Raw genomic sequence first — 17,359 nt, forward strand, 5'->3', positions numbered from 1 at the left:
GAACACTTAAGATTTTAGGCAAGCATTGCAGGAAATATGAAGGACCTTATTTATGCAGCAAGTGGTAATAACCTGGAACTTGCTGCCTGTGATAGTGTAAATGAGGAAAATTGCTGATTTCAAAAGGAAATTAGTTAAGCACTAGAGAGAAATAAGGATACAGACTGGTTGGATTGCTCTAAAGGGAGTTGTCATGGACTTGGAGTTGAATGACTGCCTTTTTTTTTACTGCAATGACCCTTATTGATAGGTTCTGGGCTACTTTATTGCTTCTATGCCGAGCCATAGTGAAGCTTGAAAGGTTCATACTAGAACATAAGAACATAAGAAATAGGAGCAGGAGTAGGCCGTCTAGCCCTTCAAGCCTGCTCCGCCGTTCAATAAGATCATAGCTGATCTGTCGCTGCTCAGTTCCACTTTCCCGCCCTCTCCCCATAACCCTTAATCCCCTCTCTTATCAAAAACCCATCAACCCGCGTCTTAAAAATATTTAGCGAGGCAGCCTCCACCACTTCAACGGGCAGAGAATTCCAGAGATTCACCACCCTTTGAGTGAAGAAGTTCCTCCTCAACTCCGTTCTAAACCGCCCCCCTTTTATCTTGAGGCTGTGCCCCCTAGTCCTACTGTCTTTTTTGAGCGGGAAGAGTCTCTCCACCTCTATCCTATCCATCCCATTCATCATCTTATACGTCTCAATGAGATCTCCCCTCATTCTTCTAAACTCTAACAAGTACAAGCCCAGTTTATTCAGCCTCTCCTCATAGCTCAATCCCCTCAACTCCGGTATCAGCCTAGTAAACCTCCTCTGCACTCCCTCCAAGGCCAAAATATCTTTGCGCAGGTGCGGCGCCCAAAACTGCACACAGTACTCCAGCTGCGGCCTCACCAACGCCCTATACAGCTGCAGCAAGACCTCCCTACTTTTATATTCAATCCCCCTCACTATGAAGGCCAGCATCCCATTCGCCTTCCTGACCACCTGCTGCACCTGCAAGCTGGGTTTTTGCGACTCATGCACAAGGACCCCGAGGTCCCTCTGCACCGTCGCCTGCTGCAGTTTTTCGCCCCGTAAGTAATAGTCCTTCCTATCATTCTTCCTACCAAAGTGGACCACCTCACACTTGCCAACGTTAAATTCCATTTGTCATTTCCTGGCCCATTCGCCCAGCCTATCTAGATCCTTCTGCAGACTCTCCACACCCTCCGCACAATTTGCCGTTCCCCCAATCTTGGTGTCATCAGCAAGTTTCGACACCTTACACTCGGTTCCCTCCTCCAGATCATCTATATAAATGGTAAAAAGCTGAGGCCCCAGCACCGACCCTTGGGGCACTCCACTAGTCACCATCCGCCAATCCGAATAGCATCCGTTGACCCCCACTCTCTGCCTCCTATTTGACAACCAGTCCTCTATCCACGCTAACACCCTACCCCCAATTCCATGTCCCTTGACCTTCTGCAATAACCTCTTGTGAGGTACTTTGTCAAATGCCTTCTGAAAATCTAGAAAGACCACATCCACCGGCTCTCCTCTATCCACCGCCCTAGACACATCCTCATAGAACTCCAGTAAATTTGTCAGACACGACTTCCCTTTAACGAAACCGTGCTGCGTCTGCTCTATCAAGCAATTCCCTTCAAGATGCCTCGCAATTTCCTCCTTAATGACAGATTCTAACATTTTACCTACCACAGACGTTAAACTAACCGGCCTATAATTCCCCGCCTTTTGCCTGGCACCCTTCTTAAACAACGGCGTAACATTAGCCCTTTTCCAATCATCTGGCACTTCCCCGGAATCCAGCGACGTCTGGAAAATAACCACCAAGGCATCCACTATCACCTCCGCCATTTCTTTCAGAACCCTCGGATGCATTCCATCCGGTCCTGGGGACTTGTCCACAATCAGCCCCTCCAGTCTGTCGAGCACCGCCTCTCTAGTAACAGTAATGTCATTAAGACCCTCCAGTCCTACCACCTTTCCATCGCTAACACCCGGAAGGAAGGAAGAAGAGTTTTAGTGATGGGAATCAACAAAATTATTTCCTCCAGCAAGAGGACTTGTTCATGAGGAAGTCAACTTCTTCATGGCTTTCCTTCTATTTCAGTACCTTTGAAGTTTTTTTTCATTGGAAGTGTGTTCATTTCCTCGGCTGTAGGATGATTTTGTCGGTTAGCTCCGTTGGCTAGACAGCTGATCAGTGATGCAGAGTGACACCAACAGTGTGAGTTTAATTCCTGTACCGGCTGAGGTTATTCTTGAAGGTGCTCCTTGGCAGCTGTGCCTCTTGCCAGCGGTGCGGTGATCCTCACGTTAAATCATCACCAGTCAGCTCTCCCCCTCAAAAAGGGAGAGCAGCATAGGGTCACCTGGGACATAGTGACTTTAATACATAAGGTTTTAAAATGTTCACAAAAAAGGCTGGAAATATGCAGTTTGGCAACATCTGGAGGAAGAAACAGAGTTAACATTTCAGATTTGTAATCTTTCATCAGAACTGCTACTGATAGGTCACTTGAAATGTTTCCTTTTCCTGACGGACCCAAGAATTTTCCCGCATTTTCTATTTTTAATTCAGAATTACAGCATCCAGAATATTTAGCATTTTATGACTTAGATTATTGCCTGATTATTATAGAATCATTCAGCACATTGTGCTTATGCCCACCTCTGCAGATAACCACCTTGTCCTGATGAAGTTTTTTGTTTACAGCTACTGGGACACCGCTTATGACAATGATGTTATGGAAAATCGGGTTGGATTGAACCTATTGTATGCCCAGGTAAGAGGAATCTTGGTTACTAAATATTTGCAACTCGAGGACTATGATTAGGTAGTTGTTGAAGAGTCATATGGACTCGAACGTTAACTTTTTGTCTCTCCACAGATGGCTGCCAGAGCTGCTGAGTTTATCCAGCATATTCTATTTTTATTTATAATTTGGTAAAACCTTTTAGTGTAACCTGACCTTCATTGTCTTTTGAATTTCAATTAGCAGAATGTCAAAACAAATGACCCTAAATGATGCAGAATGTGTTTTTCCCTTTCCCCAGCCTTCCCTTGATGTTCCAATATGCTGTTATTCTTCCTATAAGGCTTCCTGCTAAAGTTGATGGTTTTGATTTGATCCTACATTTGAACCACATCCCGTATTTTATTGCCTTTTTAGCAGAAAGAAAGATGATATATTTTCTTAAACTAGACACTTTTGAATAGAGTTTGTCTCTGGCCATTTATCTGGTGACAAATTATAAGCAAATTTCATTTTTCAAATTTAGTAAAAGTCTGGTCTGCAGAGTAGCCCAAGGTGCTCTAGTGTTGCATGAGCCCATATCTTGCATTATATGCTTTCCCTCTTTAAATTACTGCAAACAAAATATTGCAATAATATTAATGTTTCTATCCAGCCATCTTGAAGATGATGTGTGAGGACTCAGGCCACTGTAAAATACTCCATTGCTAGTTCAAGACATGGAAGGTTTAAATGGCTGCTTTGCATCAGAGCTTTAAAAAATATTGGCAGAAAAGCTAACACTTTCCTTTTTTAATATATAGTCATCAAAAATTGTTACCTGATTTATCACGCTGTTTGGGATTTTGCTGTGCCCAGATAGGCTGCTGTGTTTGCCTACAATCCTGTAGGGGCTACATTTCAAAGGTACTTCATCAGTTGTGAAGTGCCTTGGGATGTCCTGACATAGTAAATGTTGTTTTTATTGTTCAGAATCTACCATGTTTTGACCCAAATTACATTATATTAGTGCTTTCCAAACCTTTTCCCCTACTGTGATCACATTTTAATGCTTTTAAATTGACATGAGGGCAGGCTATGGGGTATGTGCAACTTTCATGCTGTTAAGTTGATTGTATGAGATTTGCCACAAGTCCTGTAAAGGCAGCTTGTGATGTAGTGTGCTGCTGTAAAGAATGAGATGCTCTGCTACACGGCTCCTGCCTCTCCTAATTGTACTAACTTGGATCAAATTGTTCTATCCTTAAAATAGTCAGCAGCCTAGCTGCAATCATGTTGCATCTTCACACAATCACAATTTGCCTGCCACTTACAAAGACTAATATAAAGAGGCAGCAGTTAACTCATTTCTACTTCTGTGGCACAGTAAGTTCTGTGTACTAATTGAACCGTGGTGTGGATGTCTTTGGCAAAGGAGCACACACGCGCTATCCTGCTTCAAGTGCACAATAAATTAAATAGTATGGCCCAGTTAACCTGCATTAAAATTCATGCTGCAAGCTATGCTAAAAGTTTGAAGCGTCACCAACTGTCTCCTGCTCCCTTACCCTGCCATTCACCACATCCCTTCCGAAGGCAGCATAGTGAATAGCACTGGATCAAACTAGGATTCTAACAAGTAGTTAAGAGGGGAGAGAAGCTGAGACGGAATTAGAAGTTAAAATATCAGTGAGTCCGAAAGAGAGGAAACACAGGCTTGAGTGAATCTAGCAAGGCTAAATAGAATATATTTTAATGCAAGGGCCCTGAGGAATAAGACAGATGAGCTGAGGACACAGGCATGTGAGGGTATATCATACCTATGATTTGAGACTTGGCTGAAGGATAGGCAGGATAGCAGCTCAACATTCCTGGTTATAGGGTATTCTGACGAGATAGAGAAGAGGGGATGGGGGGGGTCACCATATTGATCAAGGAATAATTTATAGCAGTATGAAGGGATGATATCCTGGAAGGATCATCAAATGAGGCTGTATGGGTAGAAGTAATAAACGTAAGGGGCAAACACACTGTACTCATGCCCCCAGACAGGGTGTGATAGAGGATCAAACATGTCAAGTTTCAGAAATGTATAGGAATAATAAGGCAGTAGTAATAGGATATTTAACTACCCAGATATTAACTGGGATAGTTTTAGTGTGCAAGATAGGGAGTAAAATTCTTAAAATGCATCCAAAACAACCTTTTTTAGCCAGTATGCAGAAAGCGCAACCAGAAAGAGGGGAATTCTGGTCCTGATATTCAGAAATGAGCCCAGGCAGGTGGAAGATGTATCAGAGATGAGCATTTTGGAGACAATGTCCATAATTCAATTAAATTTAGGATAGTTACGGAAAAGAAGGTGAACCAGGAATAAAAGTTCATAGCAAAATTAGCCTTTCCCCAGATAAGATACAATTTGGCCTGAGTGGGGCTCAATACAACAAAGTCCTTACAGAGGAATACAAAAAGTGCCCGGGGTGGTCTTAAAAGGGGAATTAGGAAAGCTAAGAGAGTGCATGAAAAACATTTGGCCGGTGGAGATTTTTAATAATGAGCAAGAGAATAACTAGGGCCAGTTTGAACCATACAAGTAATTTTGTGTGAACACGAAGAAATGGGTACATTCCTCAGTTGATACTTTGTGTTGATCTTCATAATGGAAAAGAACAACCCAGATGTAGACATCAGGGTGGAGGACTGTGAATTATTAAGAAATTAACATAGGGAGTAAGGAAGTGTTAGCTGGTTTAGCAGGCATAATAGTGGCTAAATCTGAATGAGATACATCCCAAGCTCTTGAGATAGGCAAGGAAGGAGATACCGGGCACTGGCAATTTTCAAATTCTCTCCGGCCATAAGTAAGATGCCAAAGAACTAAAGGATTGCTAACGTTCCTTTTTTTAAAAAGGAGATGGGGATAGTCCAGGACATTATAGGCCAGTCAGTCTAACTTCAGTAGCGAGCAAGTTAGTAGAAAGAATTCGGAGAATATATCTGCACTTGGATACACTGGGGATGGTCAGCATGGATTTGTTGAAAGAAAGTTGTGTTGACAAATTTAATCTTTTTTTTTGATGGGGTAACCAGGAGTGTTGATGAGGGTAATGCATTTGAGCCTATGTGGAATTTAGCAAGGCTTTTGATAAGGTCCCTCATGGCAGACTAGTCAAGAAAATAAGGGTGATGGTAGAGGAATGTTTGTCTAACTGGAAGCTAGTTTTCAGTGCGGTTCCATATGGTTCCAAGCTGTGGCCCTTACTATTTGTGGTGTACATTAATGATTTGGACTTAAATGTAGGGGATGTGGTCAGTAAGTTTATGTACGACACAGTAATTGGTAGGGTGATAAATAGTGAGAAAGAAAGTTAGAGACTGCAGGAGGCTATCAGTGGACTGGTCGGGTGGACGAAGCATTGGCAAATGGAATTCAACCTAGAGAAGTAAGGTAATGCATTGGCAGGGGCTAACAAGGCAAAAGATTATACTATGAATGGTAGCACCCTGGGAAGTACAAAGATCATGGGAATCTTGAACTACATATCCACAGATCCCCGAAAGTTGCAAAGTAGGTAAATTGGTGATTTGCCTTTATCAGCCAAGGCATAGAATAAAAGAGCAGGGTGGTCATGCTAAGATATATAAAATGCTGGTTAGGTCACAGCTGGCGTGCTGCATGAAGTTCTGATTACCATATTATACGGTTGCACTGGAGAGAGTGCCAATGAGATTTACCAGACTGCTGCCTGTGCAAGAGGATCTGAGCTATGAGCAAATTGGCTGTTTTCCTTGGCATGGATATGGTGGCATTGTACTGGGGTGGGCACAGTAAAGTCCAACAGGCACTCACCTGATGAAGGGGCAGCGCTCCGAAAGTTTGTGCTACCAAATAAACCTGCTGGACTTTAACCCGGTGTTGTGAGACTATTTACTGTGTTTTCCTTGGAGCACTGAAGGGTGAGAGGGGACTTCAGATGCGTGCAATTGAGGCAGGATGAAAGGAAGGCACTTCTTTAATTAGTAGAAGGGTCAATAACCAGGTAAACATAGATTTAAGGTTTGAGATAGAAGGCAAAGAGGGTTGAGGAGGAACTTTTCACCCAAGAGTGGTGGGAGTCCAAAACTTGTATAACTTTTAAGTATTTAGGTAGTCAGTTGGTTTGTTATAATCCCCAAGGCTATGAGCCAGCACTGGAAGATGGGATCAGTGTATTCAGATCTTGATTTAACAGCATGGACATGATGGACTGATTAACCTCCTTCTGTCCTGTAAACATCTATGAATCTATGGAATTCTAAACACCAAAATGAAAGCTGGCTCCTGCAGTTCATGCAATAACCAGCCAGACATTTGGTTACGGCGTTCAATCAAAGTGGCCCTTTGTAGGATTTTCATTAGATGGTTCCATGGCCTCCATTTTGTATCTGACCTTGAAGTCCCAAAATTTTGCCATTACAACTCCACTGGGGGTCCCAACCCATGACTGCATTAGAAAAGATGTCTTAAGTATATGTGGAGTATGTTGCTAATCTTTCCTTTTAAGAGATTGGCATGTTCAAAGCACAGATGTGAATTCCTGTTATTTCTGGGTGAGGTTGAAGTGAAATAAATGGGCTCAAGTAAACATGTCACTAGAAATTTCAAAACCACTATCTGCCTTGTTCTTCCATCAGTGAAAACTCGTGTTTGGGGCACACTCACAATATAATTGTTATCCTGATAGTGCATTTAAACAAAGCTTGTAAAAACCAGTTCTCCCTTTTATCGCAGACAGTAACAGATATTGAACGCGGGTGGATCCTTGTAAATAAGGAGCAACACCGGCAGCTGAAATCACTTCAAGAAAAAGGTTCCAAAAAAGAGGTGAGTTAGACATTCTGGCATATAATCTGGAGACAATGATAGGAAAGCCTGATGCCAAAAATACAAGCTCTCTTCAATTCAAGATCACAGTCTCAGTGTTGCATGTGTATCTCCCTATGCCATTGTGACAATTGCTTTTCGAATGCAGAGCTTCATCATTATATAGGTGAGCACAGGTTGTGGAGGGAGGTGGTCAAAGATAAAATTTGTGATTATGGCGCTTAATCATTCGTTTAACGTTGAACTGGTCTTGACATCTCTTGTAAACGGTCTCATTGCTGTTGAGTAAAGTACTGTAATATTGAAACAAATACTGATGTTTGTTGCAAAAAAGCTTTTATGCTTGTCAAGTACATGATGGCAATCATTGCTATACATTGGGCAGCTTTCATCCTAAATCACTGATGCAGCTGCCTAATAATGCCTGTACTTGTTTATCTGTACTGGCACTTTGCTTTGAAGCAATTTGATGATGACTTTAAATTCAGTGCATTAGTGGGCAAGGTTCTTAGTTGCCTTAGCCCCACTGAACCAATCTCTTCTCAAGCCTTTCTGCGCCTCGTTTTGCTTGAAATCGTGTCACTAAACCTTTACTACAAATTCAGTCCATTTATTCGTTAATTTTCTTGTCCTGTAGCCCCCCCGACTAAATCCCTTTAAACCCCTTTTACTAAGATCAGAGAATATTTCCTATTGTGGGGAAGTTACTGGAATCTATAATAGAATGCGTGGCTGAGCAGTTGAAACTGGTCAGTGTTGGCACTGATTTATAGAAGGAAAGTCATATGTCTATCTAATTTAATTTTTTAATGAGGTCACAAAAATTGCTAATAGTCTGTGGATGTTATCTGAATGGAGATTTGAAAAGCCTTTTTGATCTTTTGAACAAGAGATTAGCAAAACTGGAACTGTTAAGGGTAACGTTGCAACCATGATTGGTAATTGATGGGAGGTAGGCAACAGACAATTATAGAATGTTTATAGCACAGAAGGAGGCCATTCCAGCTCTTTGCAAGAGAAACTCACTTGTTGCCACCCCCCTCTGCCTTTTCTTTGTAGCCCTGCAAATCGTTTCAGATAATTATCAATTTCCATTTTTGAAAGCCATGATTGAATCTGCCTCCAACACACTTTCAAGCTGTGTGCAGGGTTTCCCCAAATCTTTCCAGCCGTGGAACTCCCATTTTGACCTTCCAAGACTACTGAAGAAACCTCTGAGAAAGATTCTTATATAATTGAAGCATGAAACCACAAATAAAGAAATTATGTTCTTATGTATGTTCTTGTGTACTGTTGGCCAGTCAGAAGTCTGCAATATCTCATGCCACCAGTGATATACCCACCAAAGGATATAGGGTACAGTTTCAGTGGATGCCTCTTCTCTCTTTTCCCTCCCTCCCTTGCAGCCTCCATTTTTTTTCCATAAGCTCACTAATTCTGATGTTTGGATAGTTGGTGTCAGTTGACTCATTAATGAGCCTAATTGATACCACAATGCTGGCAACCAGGAATCCCACACCAGCCCCTCTGCCCTCTAACTTAACTGGGGAGGTAAGAGAAATCAAAAAGGCTGGAAAATCTCAACGTCTGGCAGCATCTCTATCAGAATAGAGCCAACGCTTCAAGTCTGGATGACCCTTCAAAGGCCCTGAAGAAGAATCACCCGGGTTCAGTGTTGGCTCTGTTCTCTCTCCACACGTGCTGTCAAATCTGCTGAATTTCTCCAACTTTCTGTTTTTGTTTTAGATTCCAGTATCCCACAGTATCTTAATCTTAAATCTTGGGGAGGTTTGTGCTGCTGCTGTAAGAATGAGACAAGGCCTCTCCAATAATTAAGCGATCCCAGCCACAATGTTTCCCACCAGGAAGGACTGCACTTAATGCAGCCTGAGTTCAAATCCAATCATGGCAGCTTGTAAAATTTAAATTCATTTTTTAAAATAAGAACATAAGAAATAGGAGCAGGAGTAGGCCATCTAGCCCTTCGAGCCTGCCCCGCCATTCAATAAGATCATGGCTGATCTGTCGTGGCTCAGTTCCACATTCCCGCCCTCTCCCCATAACCCTTAATCCCCTCGCTTATCAAAAACCCATCAACCCGCGTCTTAAAAATATTTAGCGAGGCAGCCTCCACCACTTCAACGGGCAGAGAATTCCAGAGATTCACCACCCTTTGAGTGAAGAAGTTCCTCCTCAACTCCATTCTACACCGCCCCCCCCTTTAGTCTCTCCACCTCTATCCTATCCATCCCATTCTTCATCTTGTATGTCTCAATGAGATCTCCCCTCATTCTTCTAAACTGTACTCGGTAGAGTACAAGCCTAGTTTATTCAGTCTCTCCTCATAGCTCAACCCCCTCAACTCCAGTATCAGCCTAATAATGGTCATGAAACTACTGGATTGTAAAAACAAAAATATCTGGTTTACTAATGTTCTTCAGAGAAGGAGATTTACCATCCTTACTTGGTCTGGCCTGTACATGAATCCAGATCCATAGTGACTCATAACTGAGCTCTGAAATAGCCTTGTGTCATATCCAGAAAATGCATTCCCAATTCACAAAATCCACAGGAACATGAACCAGCTTTGAAACTTCTGGAACTATCTTTTATATTTCAAAATAAGCGTTCACAAGGTAGCTGTCAAGAGGTAAGTAATCTTTGCTTATTCAACAGACTTTTTCAATCTTCTGGCAAGTTCTCATTGACTTAACAAGGAGCAGGGTGCACTTCCCCTGGAGTGGACATATCCAAACAGCACTTCTCTATGGAAATCTAACCTGCCGTTGTTCAAAGCTTACTCTTGTCTCCAGTTTTGCAACTTAACAGAAGAAAGCTGATGACAACAGTTATCCATCAGTTAAATGTGAAAGACGGCCATCTCTTTCCTATTGTGAAGTGGTGGCTTTGGACTTCCAAACCATTCTGGTTGGATGACAACTGCATTGGTTAAATGCCCAAAACTAGCTTGAGGTTTTATTAAAAGACTTGCGCCAGCACGGTCTGCAAAAAAAAGGTGTAGAAAAGGTGATGTCATCCTTTCCTTTTGAAAACCAGGAGTCTATAAAGGTTTTTAGGTCTCAGCCAGATTCCAAGACTCTTGAGTTCATCTGTAAGGAGACTGGATCTCTTGACACAAAAGGCACAAATGCCTAACTTCTTGACCTGCTGAGCAGCCAACTCTTAGAGCAGGATCTTGTAACAATCTGGATATTTGGCTTGAGCTGTCAACTCGTAGAAAAGATTCTTTTGTCACCAGAGCCAAAGTCTTTACTATGATGAGTTAAACAAAGTGAACTATTAACTTTTTTTTGGTTTAATACTTGTTCTTTAATACTGCTTCTTTAATGGTATCATTCTTGAGGGTGTAGTGTGTGAATGATGTAGCATTTAGATTTTTGGGGGCAAGTGTGTGAATAAATAAACTTCATTTTAACCTGCAAATGTTTGCTGCTGGATCTTTTAATCAATTTAAAGCGCACAGAAGGGGGCTTAAAAACAGGTCTCCAAAAAAAATACTAATTAAAGAAAGACAGGAAGATAATTGGGAGTTTGTTTAATTCTCTCCCACTGACCATAACACTTAGCATGTTGTTCAGTGGTATCAAACTGTTGCAGGTGGGTGGGTGTATCTATGCCTGTAGCAGTTTAAGAAAATGGCCTACAAGCATTTTCTATGGGTAATTGAGAGAAGGTAGCAAATGCTGGCCTGCCTTGAATGCTTACAAGAACAAAAAAAATTACAGCACGGGAACAGGCCCTTCAGCCCTCCAAGTTTACACCGACCATGCTGCCCAACCTAACTAAAACCCCCTATCCTTCTGAGGACCATATCCCTCTATTCCCATTCTATTCATGTATTTGTTAAGATGCCCCTTAAAAGTCAGTACCAGATCTGCTCCCACTACCTCCCCCAACAATGAGTTCCAGGCACCCACTACTCTTTAAAAAAAAAATCTGTTTTGTATTACCTCATTTAAACCTTGTCCCTCGCACCTTAAACCTGCGTCCCCTAGTAATTCTTCCACCCTTGGAAAAAGCTTCTAACTAATCACTCTGTTCATGCCCCTCAATCTTGTAGACTTCTTTCAGGTCGCCCCTCTACCTCTGTTGTTGCAGTGAGAACAAAGCAAGTTCTCCAACCTCTCCTCATTGCTAATGCCCTCCATACCAGGCAACATCCTGGTAAACCTTTTCTCTACTCTCTCCAAGCCTCAACATCCTTCTGGTAGTGTGGCGACCAGAATTGAACATTACATTCCATGTGCGGTCTAACTAAGTTTCTATAAAGCTGCAACATGACTTACCAATTTTTAAACTCAGTGTCCCGGCTGGTGTAGACACGCATGCTGTATGTCTTCATGACTACTTTTTCCACCTGCGTTACCACTTTCAGTGACCTGTGTACCTGTAACCTAGATCCCTTTGCCTATTGATATTCCTAAGGGTTCTGCCATTTACTGTATATTTCCTATCTGTATTAGACCTTCCAAAATGCATTAACTTACATTTATCCAGATTAAACTCCATCTGCCACCCCTTCGTCCAAGTCCCCAACTGATCTGTATAATGCTGTATCCTCTGATGATCCTCATCGCTATCCACAAATCCACCAACCTGTGTCATCTGCAAACTTAATAATCAAACCAGTTACATTTTCCTTCAAATCATTTATATAAAAGTCCTAGCGCTGATCTCTGGCCATTTGTCACAGCCCTCCATTCAGAAATGCGCCCTTCCACTGCTATCCTCTGTCATCTTTGACCAAGCCAGTTTTGTATCCACCTTGCCAGCTCACCTCTGACCCCATGCGACTTCACCTTCTGTACCAGTCTACCATGAGGGAACTTGTCAAAGGCCTTACTGAAATCCACGTAGACAACATCCACTGCCCTACGCTTATCAATCATCTTTGTTACTTCCTCGAAAAACGCGATCAAGTTTGAGACACAACTTCCCCTTCACAAAACCATGTTGCCTCTCACTAATATGTCAAATTATTTCCAAGTGAGAATAAATCCTGTCTCGAAGAATTTTCTCCAATAATTCCCTACCACTGATGTAAGGCTCACCTGCCTGTAATTACCTGGATTATTCTTGCTACTCTCCTTAAACAAAGGAACAATATTGGGTATTCTCCAATCCTCTGGGACCTCCCCTGTAGCCAATGAGCAAAGATTTCTCTCAAAGCCCCAGCAATTTCCTCCCTTACCTTTCTCAATATTCTGTGGTATATCCCACCAGGCCCTGGGGACTTGTCTACCTTAATGTTTGTCAAGAACTCCAATACCATCACCTTTTTGATCTCAATGTGACTCAAACTATCTACACATCCTTTCCCAGACTCATCATCCACCAAGTCCTTCTCTTTGGTGAATACTGATGCAAAGTACTCATTTAATACCTCGCCCATTTCCTCTGGCTCCACACATAGATTCCATCCCTTGTCTTTGAGTGGGCCAACCCTCTCCCTGGCTACCCTCTTGCTCTTTTATATGCATAAGAAGTCTTGGGATTTTCCTTAATCTTGCTGGCCAGTGCTTTTTCTGTGACCTCTTTTAGCCTTCCTTACCCCTTGCTTAAGTTTCTTTCTACTTTCCTTGTATACCACACTTGATTTGTGTGTTCCCCATTTTCCTAGCTTTACAAATGCTTCCTTTTTCTCTTTGACTAGACTCACAATATCTCTTGTTATCCAAGGTTCCCAAAACTTGCCATACTCATCCTTCATCTTTACAGGAATGTGCCAGTCCTAAATCCCTATCAATTTACACTTGAAAGCCTCCCACATGCCTGATGTCGATTTGCCCTCAAACATCTGCCCCCCAGTCTACATTTTTGAGTTCCTGCCTAATATTGTTATAATTAGCATTCCCCCAATTTAGCACCTTAACTTGAGGACTACACTTACCTTTATCCATCAGTACCTTTAAAGCTTACTGAATTGTGGTCATTGTTCCCAAACTGCTCCCCTACTGAAACATCGACCACCTGGCTGGGCTCATTCGGCAATACTAGGTCCAGTATGGCCCCTTTCCTAATTGGACTATCTACATACTTTTCAAGAAACCCTCCTGGATGCTGTTGATAACTCTGCACCATCCACGCCGCTAGCACTAAGTGAGTCCCAGTCAATATAGGGGAAGTTAAAATTTCCCACCACAACAACCCTGTTGCTTTTATCTTGCTAAATCTACCTACATATGTCTCCCGCTGGCAGTTGGATGGCCTATAGTAAGCCCCCAACATTGTAACTACACCTTTCCTATTCCTGAGCTCTACCCATATTGCCTCGCTGTATGAGCCCTCTGAGGTGTCCTATGATATTCTCAAACAGTAGTGCAACTCCCTGACCCCCTTTATGTCCCCCTGTATCCTGTCTGAATCATCTATATCTCAATGAATTAAAGGGAGCTATTCTTCCAACTTGACAGAGCTATGACCAGAGACTGTCTTCTGTTTTACGCACCCCAGCTTATAAGATAAATATATATTAACCTTTGAGCAGATAAGCGTAAGTTTGCAAAGATACTAGGGTTTAGAACAGTGGTTCCCAATCTTTTAAATGTTATGGCCCACCTCTATACAATGCTGAAATAAATCATCTATATTTTGTCTTCCTCCTTTCCTGGGATTTTTATTTTTTTTCCTGCTCCAGCGTTTTTGCCTCCAGTTTCCACTTATTGTGTGGCTGCGTGGGACCTTTGTCTTCAGCTATAAATCCCATTGGTCACATGCATGGGCCTGACCAACATTAAAAAATCTGAACCATGCATGTGCAATCCTTTGCCAGCTATGTGTGTGCTCAAGGCCCAAGATTTGTTGGGTCTTGGAGATGCCAAACAGATCTGAAGGTGAAGACTAGTTTTAGTTTAATTGCATTAATTTTTAATCCTTTTTAATCTGTGTTTGTGACTGGGGATCACCATGGCACAACAGTGTGCTGCGACGCAGTGATTGGGAACCACTGGTTTAGAGGTAAATTTTGAACGCAGATTTCCAAAGCTTTGTAATCTCTTGAAAGGTGACCTGACTTTAAGTTAAAATCATAAACTGATTCAATATATTAGGTACTATTACAGTCACAGAGATCAATAACTTTTAAAAAGCCTCAAATTCCCAATTACTAACTGAAACAAAACACTTTACTTTTCCACTGGAATTCAGAAGAATAAGATGCAACTTATAGAGTCAGAGGTTTACAGCATGGAAACAGACCCTTCGGCCCAACTTGTCCATGCCACCCTTTCTTTTTTAAAACCCTTAAGCTAATCCCAATTGTCCACATTTCGTCCATATCCCTCTATACCCTTCATTCCCATATAACTACCTAAATGCTTCTTAAAAGAAAATTATACCCACCTCTACTACTACCTCTGGCAGCTTGTTCCAAACACTCTCCACCCTCTGTATGAAATAATTGCCCTTTTGCATCTCTCCTCTCTCGCCTTAAACCTATGCCCTCTAGTTTTAGACTCCCCTACCTTTGGGAGAAGATGTTGACTATCTAGTTGATCTGTGTCCCTCATTATTTATAGACCTCTAAGATCACCCCTCAGCCTCCTACGCAACAGAGAAAAAAGTCCCAGTCAATCCAGCCTCTCCTTTATAACTCAGTCCATCAAGTCCCAGTAGCATCCTAGTAAATCTTTTCAGCACTCTTTCTAGTTTAATAATAACCTTTCTATAATAGGATGATCAGAATTGCACACAGTATTCCAAGTATGGCCTTACCAATGTCTTGTACAACTTCAACAAGACGTCCCAACTCCTGTATTCAATGTTCTAACCAATGATACTAAACGTGCCGAATGCTGCCTTCGCCACTCTGTCCACCTGTGACTCCACTTTCAAAGAGCTATGAACATATATCCCTAGATCTCTTTGTTCTGTAACTCTCCTCAACACCCTTAACTGAGTAAGTCCTGCCTTGGTTCAATCTACCAAAATGCATCACCTTGCATTTGTCTAAATTAAACTCCGTCTGCTATTTGTCAGCCCACTGGCCCAATTGATCAAGATCCCGCTGAAATTGGAGATAACTTTCTTCACTGTCTAGAATGCCACCAAACTTAGTGTCATCTGCAAACTTACTAATCGTGCTTATATTCTCATCCAAATCATTAATATAAATGACAAGTAACAGTGGACTCAGCACTGATCCCTGAGGCACACCGCTGGTCATAGGTCTCCAGTTTGAAAATCAACACTCTACAACCACCCTTTGGCTTCTGTCAAGAAACCAATTTTGTATCCACTTAGATACCTCACCCTGGTCGCCATGAGATTTAACCTTGTGCAACAACCTACCATACAGTACCTTGTCAAAGGCTTTGCTAAAGTTCACGTAGACAACATCAACTGTACTGCCCTCATTGACTTTCTTGGTTACCCTTTCAAAAATCTCTATCAAATTTGTGAGACATGATTTTTCACTCTCAAAGCCATGCTGACTGTCCCTAATCAGTCCTTGCATCTCTAAATGCCTGTAGATCCTGTCAAAATACCTTCCAACAATTTACCCACCACAGATGTGAGGCTCACTAGCCTGTAGTTCCCAGGCTTTTCCCTGCAGCCTTTTTTGAACAAAAGCACAACATTTGCCACACTCCAATCTTCAGGCACCTCACCTGTGACAATCAATTCAAATATCTGGGCTAGCGAGCCCGCAATTTCCTCCTTAGCCTCCCACAATGTCTTGAGGTTTCATCAGGTCCTGAGATTATCTACTTGATGTGCTTTAAGACTTCCAGCACCACCATCCTCTTTAATATGTATACTTCTTAAGACATCACTATTTATTTCCCCAAGTTCCCTAACATCCATGCTCTTCTCAACAGTAAATACTGATGAGAAATATTCATTTAAGATCTCACCCATCTTTTGTGGATCTGCACATTGATGACCTTATTGATCCTTAAGAGGCCCTACTCTTTCCCTTGTTACTCTTTTGCCCTTCATGTATTTGTAGAAGCTCATTGGATTCTCCTTTGCCTTATCTGCCAAAACAATCTTGTGTCCCCTTTTTGCTGTCCTGATTTCTCTCTCAACTTGATTGAAACATGCAAGATCGTGAGGGAAGCAAAAACACAATGCTAGAAAGTCTCAACAGGTCTGATCGCATCTGTGGAGAGAGAATAGAGCCATCCTTTCAAGTCTTCATCAGAGCCTGACGGATCTTGACAGGGTAGATGTGAAGAAAATGTTTCCTCTTGAGAGTTTGGAACTAAAGTTTGCTGCTTCAAAATAAGGGGGTCGCCCATTTAAAACAGAAATGAGATAACATTCTTACTTGGAGGCTCATGAGTCTTTGCAACTTTGTTTCTGAAAGAGTGGTGGATGCCGAATCTTTGAATATATGGCAGAGATGGATAGATTCTTGATAGGTTACTAGTTGGCAGGATGCAGATTTGAGTTTATATCCCATCGTCCATGATATTAAATGACAGAGCAATCTTGAGGGGCTCAATGGCCTACTCCTGCTGCTTGTTCTAATGCTTGAATGTACAAGGATTGAACAAAGCAAATGCTGTTAATTTAACACTATTTCAAAAACACATTTTCAAACCTAAAAATCTCAACAGAACTCCTTGTTCTACTTTTATTTCCACCTCTGTGTCCCCTACGTTTTACAGGACCTTGGGGTTCCTTCACGCCTCGTGGGACCAAACCAAAGCATGCCACAGTTCTCAGGAATTCACTGTGATTCTCCTCAGTGTTGCCACTGCCCTCCGAGGTATGAGATTTCTTGGTGTCCTTTC

At 42.0% G+C, this 17,359-nt stretch overlaps 1 protein-coding gene across 1 annotated transcript in view; it reads left to right on the forward strand.

Moving 5' to 3' along the window:
- The window catches only part of snx17 (sorting nexin 17), an 89,606-nt gene that overhangs the window by 38,658 nt on the left and 33,589 nt on the right, over positions 1 to 17,359 (forward strand). The window contains exons 8-9 of the mRNA XM_080192691.1: positions 2,716 to 2,785; positions 7,506 to 7,598. Of these exons, the coding sequence (XP_080048817.1) occupies positions 2,716 to 2,785; positions 7,506 to 7,598 (163 nt within the window). The remainder of the gene's footprint in view (positions 1 to 2,715; positions 2,786 to 7,505; positions 7,599 to 17,359) is intronic.

The sequence above is a fragment of the Carcharhinus amblyrhynchos genome, chromosome 7, assembly GCF_965287045.1.
Source record: "Carcharhinus amblyrhynchos chromosome 7, sCarAmb.v2.hapA, whole genome shotgun sequence".
Classification (NCBI taxonomy): Eukaryota; Metazoa; Chordata; class Chondrichthyes; order Carcharhiniformes; family Carcharhinidae; genus Carcharhinus; species Carcharhinus amblyrhynchos.